At 36.7% G+C, this 23,584-nt stretch overlaps 1 protein-coding gene across 1 annotated transcript in view; it reads right to left on the reverse strand.

The window, feature by feature from the left end:
- The window catches only part of CD2AP (CD2 associated protein), a 129,730-nt gene that overhangs the window by 91,962 nt on the left and 14,184 nt on the right, over nt 1-23,584 (reverse strand). Inside the window, exon 2 of the mRNA XM_044776820.2 lies at nt 4,023-4,183. Coding sequence (XP_044632755.1) covers nt 4,023-4,183 — 161 coding nt within the window. The remainder of the gene's footprint in view (nt 1-4,022; nt 4,184-23,584) is intronic.

Raw genomic sequence — 23,584 nt, forward strand, 5'->3', positions numbered from 1 at the left:
AACAATACAAAGAATAAACAAATGGACTTCATCAGACTAAAGAGCTTCTTCAAGGCAAGGGAAAACAGGATTGAAACAAAAAAAAAAAACCCATTAGTTGGGAAAAAATATTTACAAGTTATATATCCAACAAAGGGTTAATCTCCATAATATATAAAGAACTCACACAGCCCAACAACAAAAAATCAAACAACCCGAGCCAAAAATGGGCAGGAGACATGAACAGACACTTCTCCAGAAAAGATATATGGATGGCCAATAGACACTTGAAAAGATGCTCATCATCACTAATCATCAGGGAAATGTAAATCAAAACTACACTAAGATATCACCTTACACCTGTTAGAATGGCAAAAATAACCAAAACAAAAAGTGACAAATGTTGGAGAGGTTGTGGAGAAAAAGGAACCCTCACACACTGTTGGTGGGAATGCAAACTGGTGCAGCCACTATGGAAAACAGTATGGAGATTCCTCAAAAAATTAAAAATAGAATACCATATGACCCAGCCATCCCACTACTGGGTATCTATCCAAAGAACTGGAAATCAGCAATTCCAAAAATCCCATGCACCCCTATGTTCATTGCAGCATTATTTACAATAGCCAAGATGTGGAAGCAACCTAAGTGCCCATCAACTGATGGTTGGATAAAGAAGATATGGTATATATGTACACACACACACACACACACACACACACACACACACACACACACACACAATGGAATACTACTCAGCCATAAAAAAGGATAAAATCGTCCCATTCACAACAACATGGATGGACCTTGAGGGTATTAAGTGAAATAAGCCAGATAGAGAAAGACGAAGTCTGTACAACTCCACTCATAGCTGGAAGTTAAACATACAGACAAAGAGAACTGATTGGTGTTTATCAGGCGAAAGAAGGCGTGGGGGGAGGGCACAAAGGGTAAAGTGGTGCACCTACAACATGACTGACAATAATGTACAACTGAAATTTCACAAGGTTGTAAACTATCATAATCTTAATAAAAAGTTTAAAAAAAAATTAACTAGTGCAAAAGGAGCTTCTACTATAACACCAAATGTGCATTCCTAAACAGATGACGTTCTGAAAAAATTACACACTAAAATACCACTGATTATGTGAAAACTTCTGAATCAAACACTAAAATATCCATGATTATGCAAAAGTACGGTCTGGGGCAGACGAATCTAAACCTATGCAACTTCGGAACCTGAGCACTAAAAATGTAAACAAATAAATAACAATAACTGGAACCTTGAAAGATGGGCAATAACTTAAGACTGCCCAAGCAGTCATGACAATTGGATTCCTCAGGAGCCATTAAAAATGCATAAAAACAATAAAGTGAAGATGTTGGCTTGTGGATGCTGAGACAGTATAGACAGAAGTGGAGGTGAGCTCCAGGGGCTAAGAGCTCTACAATGCTAGGACTATGTAACTTTGAGGAAAACACCCAAGTACAGATAACCACTTAAAACAAAAAAAAAGGTTTTGTGTAAGAGCCAAAAGAACTCCCGTCTATGCAAGCAGCCAAACTGAGAGCCTATCCCCTTCTTACTGAAATTAGAATTCTCCATTCTTTATCCCAGCTCCCCTTACCTAGAAAACAAACATAACTTTCCCACTGTCCTGACATCGTTCCTCTATTTACCAATCACTTATAAGTCAACTAGTGTTATAAAACACACTGTAGCAGAAGTGACTATACTATGTATCCACAGAAATCTCATGTTACGCATAAAAAAAGTTGCAATCTGACAACGGTAATAATGTAAATGTCTAAATAACACAAAATACTATTTGTTTATGCACAGATAATATGTATAGAACTATGTATTAGAAGGATACATACAACTTCAGAATACAGGTGGTTGGGGGAGAGAGAAATAAGAAGGGGTAACAAAGAATTCAATTTTATCTGTAATGGTCTATCTCTTTATTATAAAGTAACACTTTGAAACAAAAATGACAAAATGGTAACATTCTGTACATTAAGTTCACAGATCTTGTTCTATATTTTTTGTAAAATATTTTTTAAATCATGTACAGATGAACTAACATTGCAAAGGGACACTGAAATTGACATGTTTGTCACAAAACAAATTTGCAGTGTCTATAGTTTTTCACAGTAGTTGCAAAAATGATTTGACCTTTCTACTCATCTTCCAGCCAATTTGAATATCACTGCTCTTCAGTATAGCTATCTAAAACAATAACTGTGACATGAGTTTTTTATAGGAAACCTAGTTCTACCATTCACTCCACAGTCTCACATTTACAAAATAACATATGTACCTTAATGTCCCACTAAAATGCTTATTTTCAACTGGACAGTGAATTATAAATTACACCTTGCCCTTGAATATTTCTTACTTAACTTTTTAACTTTTTTTAACCAATGTTCTATTACTTCAATATATTCTCTCTGAAAAGCCACAATCCTGAAAAAAGAGAGAGATGAGAGGCCAAAGTCATGGCTTACTATAAACAGACCATCAATGTACCATTTTAAAGAAAAGAAAACAGGGGCTGGCCTGGTGGCGCAGCAGTTAAAGTTCACACATTCCTCGAGCAACCCAGGGTTTGCCAGCTCAGACCCCTGGTGGGGACCTATGCACCGCCTGTCAAGCCTTGTTGTGGCAGGCGTCCCACATATAAAGTAGAGGAAGATGGGCACGGATGTTAGCTCAGGGCCAATCTTCCTCAGCAAAAAGAGGAGGATTGGCAGCAGATGTTAGCTCAGGGGTAATCTTCCTCAATAAATAAATAAAGTATATTAAAGAAAAAGAAAAGAAAACAGAAATTAGGTGATTTGCCCTATATCACACCACCAGCAAAGGGCAAAGCTGGAACTTGACTGTGCTGAAAACCAGATATCCTACTCCGATTTCCATAGCATCTGCACTAGACTCCATTTTAGGTTATAAAAAAGAAGTCAATTTATAAAACAAAAAGTAAAAACAAAATCAATCTTCTCCCATAAATTCAATTCCCTACTACAGCTTTTCTCAGTTCCTCCAAGAGATAAAATATTACTAGGTAAAGTGTAGTTGGTTCACCTTCTCCAAAATCAACCACCAGAGTTACGTATGTGTTTATACTTAGGGGTAAAACCACAATTAAAATAAACACAAATTTATTCAGGGAACAAATATTTAGGAAACACATTGTGCAGGATTCTAACAACTACTGTGCAAGTTGGACAAAGAAAGGAGACGTACACCCTAGCTTTCCTCAAAGGACTCATAATCATGATCTAATGAGGCCATGACTACAGCTGAGTGTAGGAAAACTAAAATACAAAACGACAATTCTAAGTAGCCTGTAACTATACAGATATGCTTTTTTTCCTTCTCTAAACTGTTGAGAACTTTATTAGTTTGTAACCAATTTACGAATCCTGATTGTTTTCTGGCAGAGGTGACTAGAATATTTACTAAAAAAGGAATGTTTGTGGTGGTTGAAGAGTAACTGTTACTTGAGTAGATAAGTGCTGCAATGTTGAAACTTCAAAACAGGAGTCTAAGACATTCTCAAAGGGGCTGGAAAACCAACAGGATACAATACGACTTGAGTAATGAGGCAACTATCCAGAATTTCAGTTCAGATTCTATGTCTTATTAGCTACCCAACACTGGATAAACCACTTAACCTCTCAGTCTGTATGTCACCATATTTAAAATGGGGCTATCTACTTACTTCACAAGACTTACAGGCTCAAATGAGAATGTACAGAGCAAACGCAAACTACTGTTTATTAAAAAAAAAAAAGGCAGGTAGACAGGTAGATAGATTCATATATACATATACAAACACACACATACATATACACAGAATAATTATCCACCAGGACACCAAACAACAATACCCATTATAGAGGTACTTAGACCTCTAGTTTTTTAAATTCTACAGAGTAAAAGTTTATCTAAATATATACATACATATATATATTTCTTAAAATTAAAGACTAAATCCTATTAACCAACAACCAGAAATTTAACAGAGAATACTTACCTTAACAAAATTATCAGGAAACATTCCTCTTCTCCCATTTAGTTCTCCTTCTAGCCATCCTTCCTCCTGTAATTTTTTCACGTTCCTGATGATTTCCCCGACTCGAATAGTTAATTCATCATCATGTATAGCATCATAGTCATACTCCACAATATAGTCAACTAAAAAAAGAAAAAAGAAATGTCTAAACTTAATCCATGAAATACTACTAACCATATTAATAAACTTAAAACTAAGAAATCTGTAATAATATTACAAAGATTATCATCAAGGCTTACCCCAACGACTTTAAAAATTTGTCTATATCAGCAAATTTCTTGATTACATTAGTATAAAAAACAGCACAAGTTTTAAGTAGAAGCCTCAATACAATGCATAATTCATGTCATCAGTTATTCTTATAGTCAGATGTATATCCTTTGTGACAAACTCTAAGGTGGTCCCCATGATCCCTATCTCTTGATATTCATGTTCTTGTGTAATTCTCTCTCCTTGAGTGTGGACATGACCTATGACTGACTTCTAACCAACAGAATATGACAAAGATGATGGACTGTATGTGACTACATAAGATTTTAATGTCCATCTTACTAGGAAACTTACTGACTTTGAAGATGCAAGCAGTTATGCTGTAAGCTGGCCTACAGAGAGGGCCACATGCAAGCAACTAAAGGAGGTCTCTGGTTGACAGCAAGCAAAAAACTGAGGCCCTCTGTCCAAAAGCCCATATGGAACTGAATAATGCCAATAAACCTGTGAGCTTGGAAGCAGATCCCTCCCTAGGTGAGAACCAGCCCTGGACAAAACCTTGACTGCAGCCTTGCAGAGGACCCAGTTAGACATGCCCAGACTGTGAATCACAAAAACTATGAGATAATAAGAGTATTGTTTTAAGCTGCTAAATTTGTCACAGGATAACAGAAAATGAATAGACACTAAATGAAGGTTAATAAAGATCTATTTCCTCCTTCAAGTATAGAACTTTAGATTATAAGACATTATATATGCATATCATTAATATTTTATGGGATTCAATAAAAGCAGTAACAGATCTACCCAAGATGGCAGACTAGCTGCACCTGCATTCATCTTTTCTTCCTTCTGTAAGAATGACAGACTCTATCACTCTATGAGAATGATATATTCTATAAGATTGTATCATTCTATAAGTGTATCACTCTATAAGAATGATACATTCTATAAGAAAGACTTCAGAAAAAAGAACATACACACAGAACTATCACCAAAAAAAAAGGAAAGAGAGTATGGGCAGACATGGTTGGTTGCCAAACCAACAGCCATTCTACACTGACTCCCCCTCCTCCTTCCTTTCTCATTCAACTTTATTTTGTTCAGGTATTTCGAGACCCTGTGGCTTTCACAAGTGAGGCTTCTCTCAGTCCCAGGGGGTTAAACATTGACTAGTCCAGATGCTGATTTCTCAAATACTACTGTACAATCAAGTCACCTTGTTGACTTGCATAAGTCTTCTTATTGACTTGGGGAATCTTGTTTAAATGCAGACTCTAACTGAGTAAGTCCCAGGATACCTAATGCCGCTCATCAAAGCAGCAAAGGTCTAAAGATAGCAGATTTATAGTAATTCCATTCACACACACACACACACACTAACTGGTTGTCAAACACAAATGTGATGGATGAATTCTGACAAACAAGATGTGAGCTGGGGTTCTGAGAAGGTTTTATCTGACCTTAAAAACAAAACACAGGGAAATAATGTCGCCCTGCAGACTTTGGATGTTCTTCTGTGAGAAAGTAATGCCCAAAACTGCTATAATTATGAGACAGGAAAAACAGCAGATATGATTTGATGGAAGAGAAGAAAGATGAAAATGACCCGGATCTATGCTAGATTTATCAAACTGTTAAATTAACCAACCCCATACCTTTGGATTTCTTGTTATAGAAGTAGTATTTTTTCGTTTTTTTTTTTTTTTTTTTTTTTTGAGGAAGATTAGGCCTGAGCTAAATGCTGCCAATCCTACTCTTTTCGCTGAGGAAGACTGGCCTGAGCTAACATCTGTGCCCATCCTCCTCTACTTTATATGTGGGACGCCTATCACAGCATGGCTTGCCAAGTGTTGCCACGTCCACACCCAGGATCCAAACTGGCAAACCCCGGGCCACCAAAGCGGAACGTGTGCACTTAACTGCTGTGCCATTGGGCCGGCCCCAGTAGTTGTTTTTTTAACTGAAGTAAATTTTAGACAGTATTTTTTTTTTTTCACAATTGGCACCTGAGCTAACATCTGTTGCCAATCTTCTTTTTTTCCTTGTTTTTCTCCCCTAAGCCCCCCAGTACATAGTTGTATATTCTAGTTCTGAGCGCCTCTGGCTGTGCTATGTGGGACACTGCCTCAGCATGGCCTGATGAGTGGTGCCACGTCCGCACCCAGGATCCAAACCAGTGAAACCCTGGGCTGCCAAAGCAGAGTGCACAAACTTAACCACTCAGCCAGGGGGCTGGCCCCCAAGACAGTATTTCTATTTGTAGCTGAAAATATCCCAACTTGAGAAGGGAGCCAGCAAGAAATTTTTAAAACTTGTAAAAATGGATCTATAACTGATAAAGCCAGGAAGAAGCCCAAAGAACTTAAGAAAACGATAATTGATACCAAACTGTTCCGCAGAACCCTAGAAAAGCTAGAAATTCAGACAAGGAGGGCTCATGGGAAATGCAGAGCTGAAAACAGACGAACGAATCTATACACGGAAGAGCTGACACCCATTATCAACCACAATAGCTCTAAGAAAATAATGGTAAGTAAGCAGGTATTTTTCTCCTAAGGCAAAACACTAAAGAATTAATCTCACACACACAAAAGAAGTTTGGGGAAAGTGGTATAGCTACTATGGATGAGTGCTGGTTTCTTACAGAAATGACTACTGATTTCCAAAATTTAGAGGTCTCCAGAGCCATGGGCAGCTCCCCATTTGCTACTTTTAAAACAAAACTCTGTCCTACCCACATAAAGAGTTCCCACTCAGCTTTTTATTATTTATTCATAAATATGAGCAAATAATCATTAATCATGAAAGACTATGATAAACTGAAAAATCACTCCCGGATGAAACATACTCCTCCCCTCCCCCCCCAAGCTTCCAGAAGAATTTAGTCCTAAAGCCATTAGATGTGGAAGAGCACAGATGGGGGGTGGGGGGTCTGATGTGATAAGTCAGAGGTCAAGAAGAGTAAAGAAGGTATCCAAAGCTGGGGTGGGAGTGGGAGGGAAGCTATCAGAGGCAGAAGTAGGGTGAGGAGGGCATCCACATATGGAATGTTCCCCAGTGCAGCATATAAGAACTCTAAGGCAAGGTGAGGAGGGCATCTGTGCAGAGGCAATCTGATATGGCATGTCAGAGACCAAGCACAGTGGAGAGGGCACGCAAGCTAAGGGGTAGCTTAGTGAGGGCTATCAAAGGCCAAATGGTGTTGAGGGGGTGGAGGCAGATTTCCATGCAGGTGGGAGGGTGGAAGCAACCTATAATGGAGAAGAATAGTCCAAGCAGGAAAAAGGGTGTCCACGCAAGCGAGCGGAGTGACAGAAGAGATGGAAGACTGGCTACATTCAAGGAGATTGATTAAGAATAATGGAAGCCAAGTTTCTCTGTCAGAGAAAGAAGTTATAAAGATAAAGGAAAAAAGCTAGATTTGATCATCTAGTATTAAATAGGAATAAGAAGTATCAGCAGAAACTTATAGTTTTCAATACATAGATATACACACACATATAAACACACACAAAACCCCTAGCTCTGTCCACTGAAAGGGTCTAAAACCAGCAACACCCCAATGGCAATGAGCAAACCTAATGCTAAGATCTTATAAATACCACTTTCTACTAAAAGGAACCAGGAATCATTGAGGAGACAGGCAATTTCAGGGCAAACACAGGAAATGTACAAGATAAGCCTGGAACATAGTGTTGTGCCGGAAACCAAGAAAGTTCTCTCAAAGAAAGATGAGGTGATGCCAAAGGACACAGAAAAGTGATATCAAAATGCTCCTACTGGGCAGGCCCAGTGGCACAGTGGTTAAGTTCACACGTCCCACTTCGGCAGCCCAGGGTTCACAGGTTCAGATCCCAGGCATGGACCTATGCGCCACTTCTCAAGCTATGCTGTGGCAGGCATCCCACATATAAAATAGAGGAAGATGGGCATGGATGTTAGCTCAGGGCCAATCTTCCTCAGCAAAAAGAGGAGTATTGGCAGTGGATGTTAGCTCAGGGCTAATCTTACTCAAAAAAAAAAGTTACTTAAAAAACAGAAAATGCTCCTACTGACCAAATCAGGACAATTTGACCATCAAAATAATGACAATAACAGAATATACCCCAATGAATAAAGAAAGCATGAGTCCATACATGTTTCACAATTTCTTAAATTTAATGGCTGAATTGTGATTAAGTAGAAGGTTCTAGTTTGTAGAAAATACACACTAAAATATTCAGTAGAAAGGCATCAGTCAGGAAAAATCTGTTTGTACTGAACTTCTAAAATTTCTACAACTTATTACTTCAAAATAAAAACAATTTTCAACATGTACAAATTATTACAGGCATCTCGTTTTATTGTGCTTTTTGCTTTACTGAACTTCAAAGATACTGCGTTTTTTGCAAAGTGAAGGTTTGCAGCAACCCTGTTTCAAGCAAGTCTATCTGCATCACTTTCCAACAGCATTTGTTCACTTCATGTCTCTGCCTCACATTTTGGGAGTTCTTGCAATATTTGAAATTTTTTACTATTATTATGTTAGTTATGGCAGTCTGTGGTCAATGATCTTTAATATTACTATTGTAATTGTTTGGGGGCACCAGGAAATGCACCCATATATAAGACAGCAAACAACTGATAAACGTTGTGGGTGTTCTGACTGCTCCACTGAGCAGCAGTTGCCCCGTCTCTCTCCTGGGGACCTCCCTATTCCCTGAGAGACAACAATATTGAAATAAGGCCAATTATTAACCCTATAATGGCCTCTAAGTGTTCAAGTGAAAGAAACAGTCACACGTCTCTTACTTTAAATCAAAAGCTAGACATGATTAAGCTTAGTGAGAAAGGCATGTCAAAAGCTGAGACTGGCCAAGAGGCCTAGCTTTTCAGCCTAACAGTCAGCCAAGTTGTGCCTGCAAAGGAAAAGGTCTTGAAGGAAATTAAAAGTGCTATTCCAGTGAACATACAAATGATAAGAAAGCCAAACAGCCTTATTGCTCATATGGAGAAGATTTTGGTGGTCTGGATAGAAGATCAAACCAGCCACAACATTCCTTCAAATCAAAGCCTAATCCAGAGCAAGGCCCTAACTCTCCTCAGTTCTGTGAAGGCTGAGAGAGATGAGGAAGCTGCAGAAGAAAAGCTTGAACCCAACAGAGTTTAGTTCATGAGGTTGAAGGAAAGAAGCCATCTCCATAACATGAAAGTGCAGGGTGAAGCAGCAAGTGCTGAGGTAGAAGCTGCAGCAAGTTCTCCAGGAGACCTAGCTGAGATAATTAATGAGGGCGGCTACACTAAACAACAGACTTTCAGTGTAGACGAAACATCTTTATACTGGAAGAAGATGCCGTCTAGGACTTTCATAGCTAGCGAGGAGAAGTCGATGCCTGGCTTCAAAACTTCAAAGAACAGTTTGTTAGGGGCTAACGCAGCTAAGGCAGCTGGGGACTTGAAGTTGAAGCCAGTACTCATTTACCGTCTCAAAAATTCTAAGATCGTTCAGAAGTATGTTAAATCTACTCTGCCTTCACTCTATAAACGGAATAACAAAGCCTAGATGACAGCACGTCTGTTTACAACATGGTTTACTGAATCTTTTAAGCCCACTGTGGAGACCGACTGCTCAGAAAAAAAGATTTCTTTCAAAATCTTACTGCTCATTGACAATGCACCTGGTCACCCAAGAGCTCTGACGGAGACGTACAATGAGATTAATGTTGTTTGCATGTCTGCTAACACACGTCCATTCTGCAGCCCGTGGATCAAGGAGTAAATTCAACTTTTAAGTCTTATTATTCCAGAAATATATTTCCTAAGGCTATAGCTGTCATAGTGATTCCTCTGATGGATCTGGGCAAAGTAAACTGATAACCTGGAAAGGATTCACCATTCTAGATGAATTAAGAACATTCACGATTCATGGTAAGAGGTCAAAATATCAATATTAACAGGAGTTTGGAAGAAGTCGATTCCAGCCCTCACGGATGACATTGAGGGGTTCAAGAGTTCAGTGGAGGAAATAAGCGCAGATATGGTGGAAACAGCAAGAGAACTACAATTAGAAGTGGAGCCTGAAGATTTGACTGAATTGCTGCAATCTCTTGATAAAACTTTAACAGACGAAGAGTTGCTTTTTAAGGGTGAGCAAAGAAAGTGGTTTCTTGAGATGAAATCTGTTCCCAGTAAAGATGCTGTGAAAACTCTTGAAATTACAACAAAGGATATTACATCAACTTCATTGATAAAGCAATGGTAGGGTTTAAGAGGACTGACTCCAATTTTGAAAGAAGTTCTACTGTGGGTAAAATGCTATCAAACAGCATCACATGCTAGAGAGAAATCATTTGTGAAAGAAAGAGTCCTTCGATGAAGCAAATTTCACTGTTGTTTTATTTTAAGAAATTGTTATAGCCACCCCAACCTTCAGAAACCACCATCCTGATTAGTCAGCAGTCATCAACATTAAGGCAATACCCTCCACCAGCAAAAAAATTAGGACTCACTGAAAGCTCAGATGACAGCTAGCAGTTTTTAACAATAAAGTATTTTTTAATTAAGGTATGTGCATTGTTTCTTTAGACATGATGCTTGTGTACACTTAATAGAATACAGGATAGCAAAAACATAACTTTCATATGCACTAGGAAACTAAAAACTTCGTGTGACTCACTTTATTGTGATATTCACCTTATTGTAGTAGGCTGGAACCAAACCCACAATTATCTCCAAGGTATGCCTGTATCCTCAGGAGATGTAATAAAGTCCATAAAATCAGAACAGAATACTTTGAAAAAAGAAATGAGAAAATAAAAAGGGCTTGGAAATCTGTGTCTTTCAATATGTCTTATTAATTTTTTTACTTTTTGGAGAAGTGGAGACAGAACCAAGAAAATTTTCTAAAAAACGTAAAGCAAAGTGACAAAGAAAATATAAAAGCAAAGATAAGATACAGATGATCAATCCAGACAATCCAACATCCAATTAAGAGTTCTGGAGAAAACAAGAACTGACAATAAAATAAGAAAATACTTGGGGCCAGCCCAGTGGCTTAGTGGTTAAGTTTGCATGCTCTGCTTCCCAGGCACAGACCTAGCACTGCTCATCAAGCCACGCTGTGGCAGCATCCCACATAAAATAGAGGAAGATTGGCACACATGTTAGCTCAGGCAACAATCTTCCTCACAAAATAAATAAATAAGTAAGAAAATACTCCAAAGCTAATTGAACCAAATCGTCAAACAGAGAGAGATCTGTGAGAGTCCAGCACAATGAACAAATACAAAATTAAGTACTCAAATCTTGGTGAAATTTCACAAGACAAACATCTAGAAAGCTCTCTGAGAGAAAATAAAGAGTTCATCTACAAAAGAATGAGAATCGTCTTAGAAGACTTCTCATGGGCAACACCAGATTCTAAAAAAAAAATAAAAAGGCAAAGCCACTTAAGTATTGAAGAAAAATGAACTCTATACTCAACCAAATCAGCAGGCAAGTACAAGGTACACCATTTTCACACAGGCAAGGACAAAGAAAATTAACTCCTTCATGTGAAATTACATGATGCTATCTAGCAAAATAAAAATATGAACCAAAACAGAGGGCAACATGAAATCCAAGAGATAGTGGAACCAATCCTGGAGAGTAAGACATACTAAAATAGCAATTGTGCGAAAATTCTAAGAAACAGTCTAGACTAAGCAGGAGACAAAGTTCTAAGAGGTATTCTGAGACAAAGAGAAGTGAGGGATAGACTGTGAAATTTTATACTATCCTTAAGAATCCAGAAATCAAAGAGACAATAAAGTCAGATAAGGAGAAGAAAAAGTAAAGATGATTAGAAACTCCTAGACTGGCAAAGGGCTGTACAATGTTGAAAATATAATCACCATATATACTACTCGGCTGCACGGTGAAAAATATTTACATGGTCATAGTAACGTAGAAACTAATTATTTTTAAAGTTGAAAATAAACCTATAACAAAACAGAAAGACTAAATTATAGTTACAGAACAAAATGTAAATGTTAACAAGCCTTGATATTATAAAGTAAAAGGACTGAGGAGATTGATAAAAGGAAGGGTAGAGGGGCTGGCCCCGTGGCCAAGTTCGCGTGCTCTGCTGCAGGTGGCCCAGTGTTTCGTTGGTTCGAATCCTGGGCGCGGACATGGCACTGCTCATCAAACCACGCTGAGGCAGCGTCCCACATGCCACAACTAGAAGGACCCACAACGAAGAACATACAGCTATGCACCAGGGGGCTTTGGGGAGAAAAAGGAAAAAAATAAAATCTTTTAAAAAAAAAAAAAAAAAGGAAGGGTAGAGATACTAATATCTTCATCAAAGTTAAGTCCAGAAATACTGTGTTAGTTGCTGGAAAAAGAAAGAAAGGTATAAGCATATACTCAGAATTTAGAAAGGTATCCAAAAGAGAAATAGAATTATATGGGATAAACAGAGACCAGATGTGAGATTATAACAACTAAGCTAAATCTTTACCTTTTATATCAAAAAGTTAAAAATCAAAGTATCAAGTCAAAAAAAGCTATAGAAACTTATTAATTAGAAATATAAAAGCCAAAAAATAAAAACAGAAAAACTAGAAGTAGAGAACAGTGAGGCAAGGAAACACCGTTTTTCATTATAAGTCCTTTAACACTGTTATATTTTTATACTAAACACTGGTATTACTTTGATAAGATTTTATTTTTTAAAAAAGCAGTAAATATTAAAGTGGCATGTCCAATATTATGGCAAAAATGTTTATAACACATGATTTCACGTGTTATAATTAAGAAGTTCACTGAGTCAAAGATAATCTATTTTATTTTGCCTATGGAAAACACCATACGGCAAATAAGGTTAAATTCTTGTCCTTTTAAAGTTATTCATAATTAGGCTTGTAATATAATGTCAAATAAGAAAGGTTATAAAACATAGGTATACTAACAACATATTTTTGTAAAAAGGGAAGAAATAGAAATATGCATAGAAAAAATATAAAGAGTTACATTCCAAAATGTTAATAGACACCTAAAGAGATTAGGGATGCTGTTTATTATCTCCTTTTATTTCATCTGTACTAAAGAATTAATCCTACCCAAAAGAGAAATCTGGACTTTGTCTCATCTCCTGGGAGGTAATCTCTAGGAAGAGTGTTTTTGTTTATTTGGGGACCTGGAGCACCTTTGTTTATCCGGGGACTAAACCAAAAGCTCTAACAACGTAATTGTGTTAGGGGCTTTGGGCAATGCAGTATCCATTCTACCTCCAGAAGTGCTGGAGACTAAAGGTCAGTCACAGGGGTAGTCAACTATATGCCCTCAATAAAACTCTGGACATCAAGGTTCAGGTGAGCTTCCCTGGTCAGCAGCACCATGCATATTGTCACACGTCATTGCCAGGAGCTAATGCTGTCCATGACTCCAGGCGGAGAGGACAACAGGTAGCTCCACACCTGGAACCCTCCTGGACTCTGCCCCATGTTTCTCTTTCCTTGGCTGATTTTAATCTGTATCCTTTTACTATAATAAACCATAGCCACGAGTTTAACAGTCTTCAATGAGTTCTGTGAGTCATTCTAGCAAATTATCGAATGTGAGGGTAGTCTTGGGAAGCCCTGAACTCTGCAGTTGGGTGTCAGAAGCGAGCGCAGTCTTCTAATACCTTAGCATTTTTCTACAATAAACAGATATTAATTGGTTAAAAATAAGTTACTAAAAAAAAGTGATACCCATCAGACAGTAACAATGATACTTACTGAAAAGTTAAGACTGTTTAAGTAAAATCCCATTTAATTCAAGAGTTTACTACAAAACTAGCATGCAGGCCATCATTTCAAGAATCATCACCCTTCCAATTTTGGAAACTCAACAAACTCATTCTTTCTTTGAAAACTGGTATGCCTCAAAGTAAATTAAACAAAACTCCTCCACCATTTAAAACAATTAGGTTCAACTAAACTAAGAAAGAAGTTTGCATTAAGTGCTTGCTTAAAGTGAAGAAATGTTGACTAAATAAAACATCTAGGGGGAAAAAGAAAATGTGTACTACTGAAGAACACTCCAGCATTATATAGACCCTTGTCTATCACTAATGGCTTTTCCCACCTGACCCACTCTTCTATCAAACCAATCATTTAAGATTAAACTCTCTGGTTGTGGATTACCCATCATTCATTTCAACTGTGATTACCACTGAAAAAAAAAGGCGAATTTTAAATTAATTACTTTAGCTACTTAGTTTATTTTTAAAGTGTAAAGAAAGCAACCTAAATTGGTCAGATATTACAATTATTATTATTATTAAAATTCATGTGATCTGCAGGGATAAGAAAAATTTTATAATATGGCATCAAAGGACCTAAAGCAATGAAACATTAGATAATTTAGATGAAACTTCCCAGGAAAGAAAACCAAAAAAAGCTGGATGAAATATAAAAATCACCTTTTTAAAAAGATTTAAAAAACTAAAAATATAGTTTTATCATCAGGAGAAATCCAGGTGAGGACTGGAACCCAGAGAGTTAAGTACAACGCTAGGAGTACTTTTGCCCTGGGAGGTATTTGCCAATTCTAAAGACATGACTGAGAGGCTAAGCTACACTTTCAGCAGCTTTGCGGTTCTGGGGTATGAGAGTGGAGTTCAGGGACTATCAAGAGTGGTATCTCTGAGAAACCACGTACACAGTTTGGGATAAGCCCCTAAATCACTGCACACAAGCACTGTAGTCTAATTTAATGCTATTTGGATGACTCAGGAAACCTCCCACCTTGACTGTGGATTCAAGTGGTGCAAGACAAAAAAGAAAGAACCAAAATCCTCTCTGGGAGAAGATATCCTAGACCTAAAATTAGGTCAAGAAATATTTTTTTTAATTTACAACATCTAGAGATAAACAAAGATAACCAAAAATATAAAGTGACAAAACACCATAAATAAGTACCTAGAGAAACAAGAAACAAGAGAAACATTCCAATGAACTCCAGAGACTGGACTCCCCAGACACAGGACTCCCCAGACACAGACTTTAAAACAATAACATTTACTACATTTACAGATATAAAAGTTCAGCTTGAAAAACTGAAACAGAGCTGAATATTGTAGATAATGAGAAAGCAAACTTGAAAAAGGACCACACAGGTATTTTAGAACTGAGGAAGACAATAACCAAAAATAGGAACTCAATGGACAAGTTTAAAAGTATATTTATTACAGGTGCAGAAAAATAGTTAAAAGGCAGACAGGTCAATAGAAACCAACAAAATTGAAGACGAGAGAGACAAAGATATGGAAAATATAGAAGAGAATGTAAAGAGACATAAAAGGTATACTAAGACAGTCTAACATGTTTAACGGATTACCAGAACATGAAAAGTTAATAGCTATGAATACCAAACTGATAAAAGGTATCAATTCATGGAGTCAAGAAGTCTAAGCAATTCCAAGCAGAATACACAAAAAGAAATCTGCAAATTCAACATAGTAAAACTGCAAAAACTCAAAGACAGTGAGAAAAAACATCTTAGAAGAGACAAATTTAAAAAAGACAGCAGCAACACTTGGATGGACAGCTGAATTCTCAGCAGCAACAATGGAAGTGAGAAGGCAGCAGATTAGTATCGTCAATATGCAGAAAGAAAACAACTGCAAATCATGAAGTTTATACCAGAGAAAATATCCTTAAAAACTAAAGAAAAAATACACTTTTGACGAGCAAAGACTGAGTTTGCAACGTGAAAAGAAACTGAAAGATTTTCTCTGAGCAGGACAAAGAAAAGAAGAAAGATCCAATTTGAAAAGTGTCAGAGATACAGAAAAGAAAAAAAGCAAAAGTGTAAATATATAGGTATAGAAACACTAAATAAAATAATACCACAAAAAATAACTCAAAACGGATTAAAGGCTTGACTGTGAGACCAGAAACCATAAAATTCCTAGAAGAAAACATAGGCAGTAAGCTCCCTGACAGTGTCTTGCTGACGGTTTTTCAGATTTGACATCAACAACAAAGGCAACAAAAGCAAAAACAAACAAGTGGGACTACATCAAACTAAAAAGCTTCCGCACAGCAAAGGAACTCATCAACAAAACGAAAAAGCAACCTACTGAATGGGAGAAAATATACAAATCACATATCTGACAAGAGGTTAATATCCAATATATAAACAACTCATATGCTCAATAGGAAAAAAAATCCAATTAAAGAATGGGCAGGGGATCTGACTAGACATTTTTCCAAAGAATACATACAGAAGGGCAACAGGTACATGAAAACGTGCTCCACATCACTAATGATCAAGGAAATGCAACTCAAAACCACAATGAAATATCACCTCACACCTTTTAGAATGGCTCTTATTAAAAGAGAAGAAATAACAAGTGTTGGGGAGGATGTGGAGAAAAGAAAACCCTTGTACACTGTTGGTGGAACTGTAAGTAGATGAAGCCAATATGGAAAACAGTATGGAAGTTCCCCAAAAAATTAAAAATAGAACTACCATATGACCCAGCAATTCCACTTCTGGGTATTTATCTGAAGAAAACAAAACCACTAACTCAAAAAGCTATCAGCACCCTTGTATTCACTGCAGCATTATTTACAAGAGCCAAGATATGCAAACAGTCCAAGTGTTCATCAATGGATGAATGGATAAAGAAAATGTGATATATATACAATGGAATATTGTACAGCCATAAAAAAGCAGGAAATCTTGCCAGTGCATGGACATGGACGGACCCTGAGAGCATTAAGCTAATTAAAATAAGTCAGAGAAAGACAAATTCCATATGATCTCACTTATATGTGAATCTTAAAAAAAAAAAACCATAAATAGAACAGATTGCAGACTGGTGGTTGCTGGAGGTGGGGGGTGTGAGGTGGGCGAAATGACAGACAGTGGTTACAAACTTTCACTGGGAAAAATGGGCAAAGATGGTCAAAGGCACAAACTCTCCGTTATAAAATAAGTCCTGGGGATGTAATGCACAGCATAGTGACTACAGTTATTAATACTGTATTGCGTAAAGCTGCTAAGAAGATAAATCTTAAAAGTTCTCATCAAAAGAAAAAGAAAATTTTGGTAACTATGTATGGTGATGGACTTTAACTAGACTTATTGTGGTGATCATTTTGCAATATATACAAATATCGAATCATTATGTTGCACACCTGAAACTAATACAATGTTATGTGACAATTATACCTCAATTTAAAAGAAACGTATCATTCTTGGGCGAAAAGTCAATCCATTACAAACACTTAAATAGTAATTTTGATGAATTGCTGGAGGCTGAGTGTGGAATAGCATGTGAGTGGGAAACTTCTGAGGACTTCAGTCGTAGGGGAGCCCCCACACTTTTGTGGGCTTTACTTTCAGGAACTCCACAAAGTTCTCACAGGGAAGAGCCCATAAAGATATCCTTGTAGCTCTAGCAAGGAGGAAGGGAAAGGTAATCATTGTGAAACAACCAGTAACAAGAGCATTCTCCATAACAAAGACCTACTCTGCAGGGAAAAGACTTCACCAGGGCCTTATCCCGACTGTGGAAGGGGCATTTCTCTGCTCAGTGCCATCTCACCTTTCTGTCTCACATTGGATTGGGGTGGGGGGAGGCCTAAGAAAGACTTGTGAAGGTCAGAGTCCCAGGACACTGAAAGTTTAAAACTTAATTATAAGATTATAGGATGCTTCTTCTGCCTTACACCTTACCCCCACACCAGTGGGGCTCCAGTATAATAAGAGATCATTACTGTTGAAAGAGTTGCATGATGCAGATTCTAACTGAGGAGTTCTTAGGGAAACCCAAAGATAGCAGGGAGACAAAAAAGAGGACATAAGGGAATTTGAAACCTCTGGCACTTACAGCTGGAGCAAATATTAAACACAGCACAACTCCTAGCCAGATTAATATAAAACCTCACACTAAAGAGACCTGTTCACCTCAGCTTCTATTACCTAATATATCATGTCCAATTTTCAAAAAAAATTACACATTATGCTTTTAATAGGCAAGAAAAAACACAAAGACAAAGGAAGCATCAGAGCCAGGCTTAAATATATCACATATTTTGGAATCAGGGAATTTAAAATAACCATAATTAATATGTTAAGGGTGATAATGGAAAACACAGACAACACGCAAGAACAGATGGGTAAGGTAAGCAGATGGAAACTCTAAGAATCAAAAGGAAATGCTAGAAATCAAATATACTGTAACAGAAATAAAGAATGCTACCGATCAGCTCATCAGCAGCCTAGACACTGTCAAGGACAGAATCAGTAAGCCTGAAGATAGGTCAAGAGAAATTTCCCAAACTGAAATACAAAGAGAAAAAATAATTTTTAAAGAAAGACATGTTGAATGGAGCATCCAAGAACTGTGGAACAATTTCAAAAGATATAACATATGCGTAATTGGAACTAAAAGATAATTGTGTAAAATAATAAAACAATGTATTGGATGACTACAGCAAATGGATAGGTAAATGAATGATAGCAATGTCATTAAGGACAAATACTAAAAAATTTTTTAAGTATAATTGATATACTAAAAGAGGACATAAAATGGAATCACAAAATGTTCAACTGAAACCAGAGAAAAGAGGAAAATCAATGAAACCAAAATTAGTTATATGAAAAGATCAAAACCGATAAACCTCTGGGAGAATGACTAAGAAGGAAAAAAAAGACTCAAATTACCACTATCAAGAATAAAAGAGGGAATTATCACTAGAGACTTCACATTCACTAAAAAAAAATAAGGGAAAACTATAAAGAAAACACACATGTAGAAAACCTCAAAGTTTTGGCAGTTTGGTATTTTCAGACAATCTGAATAACTATTTTTAAAATTGAGTTTGTAGTTAAAAACCTTCCAGAAAAATAAATCTCTAGGCCCAGGCAGTTTCCCTGTGTGGTAAAGTCTACCAAATATTTAAAGAAGAAATCTGCCAATTCTACACAATGAAATACTACTACACACCTATTAGAACGGCTGAAATAAAAAATACCGACATGGGGGGCTGGCCCAGTGGCGCAGCAGTTAAGTATACAAGTTCTGCTTCTCGGCAGTCCAGGGTTCACCGGTTTGGATCCTGGGTGCGGACATGGCACCACTTGGCAAAAGCCACGCTGTGGCAGGCATCCCACGTATAAAGTAGAGGAAGATGGGCATGGATGTTAGCTTAGGGCCAGTCTTCCTCAGCAAAAAGAGGAGGATTGGCAGTAGTTAGCTCAGGGCTAATCTTCCACACACACAAAAAAAAATACTGACAGGGATGTGAAGCACTTGGAACTCTAATATATTAATGGTGGCAATACAAAAAAAGAATGGTATAGACACTCAAGAAAAGAGTTTGGCAGTTTCACATAAAGTTAAACATACATTTACCATATGACCCAACAATCCCACTCGTAGCTATACATACTCTGGAGAAATAAAACTATGTTCATATAAAAATCTATACACAGATTTTTATAGCAACTCTATTCTTAACTGCCACAAACTAGAAAAAAACCCAAATGCCTCTGAATGGACAAATGGATAAAAAACTGTAGTATATTTGTACAATGAAAAACTACTCAGCAAAAAAAAGGAATAAACTATCGATACACACAACAGTAACTTGAATGAATCTTAAAAGCATGACGTCAAGAGAAAGAGGCCAATTTCAAAAGATTACACGTTGTATAATCCCATTTACAGGACATTCTCAAAAAAATAAATCTATAAAGATGGAGAACAGATAGCTGGTTGCCAGTGATTAGGGGTGGGATGAAGATGTGACTACAAAAGGATGACATGAAGAAGTTTTCTAAGATAAAGGAACTGTTCTGTATCTTGACTGTATGCGGCTTATAAGAATTTATACATGTGCAAAAACTAATAGAACTGTACACCCCCAAAAAAAGTCCATTTTCCAATATGTCAATTCGATAAAATAAAAAGAAATAAGACAACTGTGGGGGATGTAAACTGTATTTTTGTAATGCTGTTAAAAGCAAAAAATTCAAATGCTTCTGACATCAACAGGGACAGAATCAAACAAATCATGTTATTTCCATCCAATACAATGTAGCCATAAGAAGCTGTTCATGATAAATGAAAAGTATGTTATAATGTGGCATATATCACATAACCTTATTTTTCCTAAAAGGAAAAAAAATGCAGGGCTTAAAAAAACTTGAAAATAGAAATTCATAAACCAAGTTTTATCAAGTAATGAGATAATTGGAATTTTTATTTTCTTTTAACTTCCTAAATTGTGCAAATATCTAATTTTTAAAAGATGTATTACTGCTATAGTCAGAATAGTAAGGCTACTGTATTTAAAAAAAGACAGAACAAAATGACACATGCTCACAATACCACCATCAAGAGCAAAAAGGTTTCAAACATGATTTCCCTTTGTATAAAATATGTATCACAGGTTTATATAGCACAAGAAAATTTTGCAAGGATATATACCACAATGATAGGAAAATATCTCTGGATGGGTTTCCCCCTCATTCTCATTATTTGCATTTTCTTATTTTCCTATGAAAAATATAAATTATATAGTTTCAACAGAAAAATTTTAGTCATAAAAACACTGACACACAAAAATCTTAAGCCACCTACATGTCAAACAGGTGACCAGTTAAATTAAATATGGTAAAACCATACAAGAGAGTAAGATTTAATTACAAAACACATAGTTCAAGAAAAATATGTACAATAACCTTTCAAGTGAATAAGGCAAGAGACCAAACTATATGTAAAGTATGAACCAAATCTATAAAACATTTTTTTTAAGATCTAAAATACATCAAAGTAACCGTTAGCTTTGTAGAAAGTTTATAGGTCTTTTTTCTCCTTCTTTATTCTCTCTGGATTTTCTAAACTTCCTAGATGAAGAGTTTTATAACCAGAAAGATGTTACTAATGTTGGTATCCCATAGCGTACTCTATCTACAGAATGTTAGTGTGGCAGAACCCCAACTACGCAAGAGTGTTTCGTATCATAATGTCACTCTTTTCCAGTGAAGGTTTCATTCCAAGGTGATACAGGAGGGTATCTGATGTTATGTCCCATAGTATATAGCAAAACCTTTCACCTAGTTGTACAGCCACTTAGAGCTCCGGTTTCAACCCTGAAGGAATCCCATTTTAAAAAGCCATAAATCCTATCTGCCCTAGTCTCTTAGAGAATTCTCTAATTCGGTTACCAAGGCCAAAATCAATACAAAAAGGTTAACCCCAATCTTCCAACAACACTTTACTATCTTAGAAACCACAAATTCCATAGAACAAGTCATATGGAACAAGAAATCCTGACTTACAAATGCACTGTTTTTCAAGTTCCTGACTATTTACTCAATGTTAATAAGGCTTTTGCTCTTAGCCATCTACTTAATTGTAATGTCTATGTCTGGATATGAGAATTGTTAAGTACTTCAGTGTCCTTTATAATATTCTTATATATAATATGTATATATAAAATATACACAATATGTATATATGTAAAATATACACAATGTTCTTCAAATTATTATTCTAGTGAGTTACGAAAGGTATAGCAAAAAATATGCACCAGCAGTAAATGTCACTTCAGTACAATGAACTCCTCCTTACATTACGTCAAATTACTTTATAAATTATTTTTGCCATCTTGAAGAATTGTATCAAGTTGGCTTTCAGGTACAAAATCTCTACTGAAATGTCCAACTTTAATTTCAACATAGTCCATGTTTTTTCCAGTAAAATTAACTTATTCTTTAAAAACTAGTTTGTTGTAAAAACTTTTTTAATACACGTTAAAGTAGCATTCTATTTTTAACATCTCTCAGATAATCAAACTATGTTCAAAAACACTAACCTCTCATTTATTACAGCTAAATGAACCAAATCCTCCTGTAGTCAGGAAACTTCAAAATAAATTCATCCGAGATATTTGGGGATATTTTGCCAGTACATGAATAGTTATCCTAATACCAAACACTGAAATTATGTTTACTTAATTGATGAATTGTACTAAGTGACCTCGAACAGCAGGAGCACTTGTATGGTTAGCTCATCCATCAATCCACTTTAAGGCATCTCAAAAGACTGAAGACCTCAAAGAAGCCTACCAGGATGAGCAATGAACAATAACCTGGAGCCACAAGAGACTACAGAATCCACAAAGAGCCTTGTCAATTCAACACTCTAAAAGAGATGCCGCAAGGGGCCGGCCCGGTGACACAGCAGTTAAATTCGCTCGTTCCTCTTCTCAGTGGCCCAGGGTTCGCCAGTTCGGATCTCGGGTGCGGACATGGCACTGCTTGGCACGCCACACTGTGGTAGGCGTCCCACATATAAAGTAGAGGAAGATGGGCATGGATGTTAGCTCAGGGCCAGTCTTCCTCAGCAAAAAGAGGAGGACGGGCAGTAGTTAGCTCAGGGCTAATCTTCCTCAAAAAAAAAAAAAAAAAAAAAACCGAGAGATGCTGCAAAGCTGGGCCAGATTCAAGAGGCCCAGAGACATGTGAGAACTTATGAAACTGGGCTGGTTCTTAGATATTACGAAGTTCCAAGCCTATAAATCTCAATGAAATGGATAAATTTCTATTTAAAAAAACAAAAAACATGAATTACTAAAGAGATTTAAAAAAAAAACAGGTCAATAATCCTTGAATAAAATCAGAAAGTGTAAAAATGGCCACAAAAACACTTTCTAAAAATAGACGATTTGTTTTAAAGGATAATTCTTTCAAAACTACTGTAGAACACAAAACAAGCCTCCGAAGCTTCACTATTTTAAAATAATCAGTATTTGAAATAATTCGTATGATATTAAGACCAAAGACTACACCCAGAAATGTACTCTCTCAAACAGATAAGGTTCTAAATGCCAATAAAGGGAATTCAACTGCGTAATTCGATAATTAGCTACCACAACTAAGCAGGGTCTATCATGGCATAGATTTAAAATTGAAAAATCTATTTTTACCATCTACATAGGTGAAATAAGAAAAACCACATGACCCACAGACTCTAAAATAGCATTCAATAAAATCTAGCCTTTGTGTCTATGTGAACACAATCCCTCTCGTCCCAGTAAAAAGCTCCTACTATGAGATCTTAACCTCAAGCTTTGCCCCAGAAAACATAAGCTTTGGGGCTAAATTAGCAATTCAGTTTCTCTCAGGATAACTAGATTTAAAACATGTAAATTCAGGACTAATTTACACTAGGGCAATGGTTCTTAACAAGGATGTTTGTCCCACAGGGGACACTTGGCAATGTCTGGACACATTTTTGGTTTTTACAGCTCAGGGAATGCGACTGGCAACTAGTGGGTAGA

Source organism: Equus asinus, chromosome 8 (assembly GCF_041296235.1).
Source record: "Equus asinus isolate D_3611 breed Donkey chromosome 8, EquAss-T2T_v2, whole genome shotgun sequence".
NCBI classification, from domain to species: Eukaryota; Metazoa; Chordata; class Mammalia; order Perissodactyla; family Equidae; genus Equus; species Equus asinus.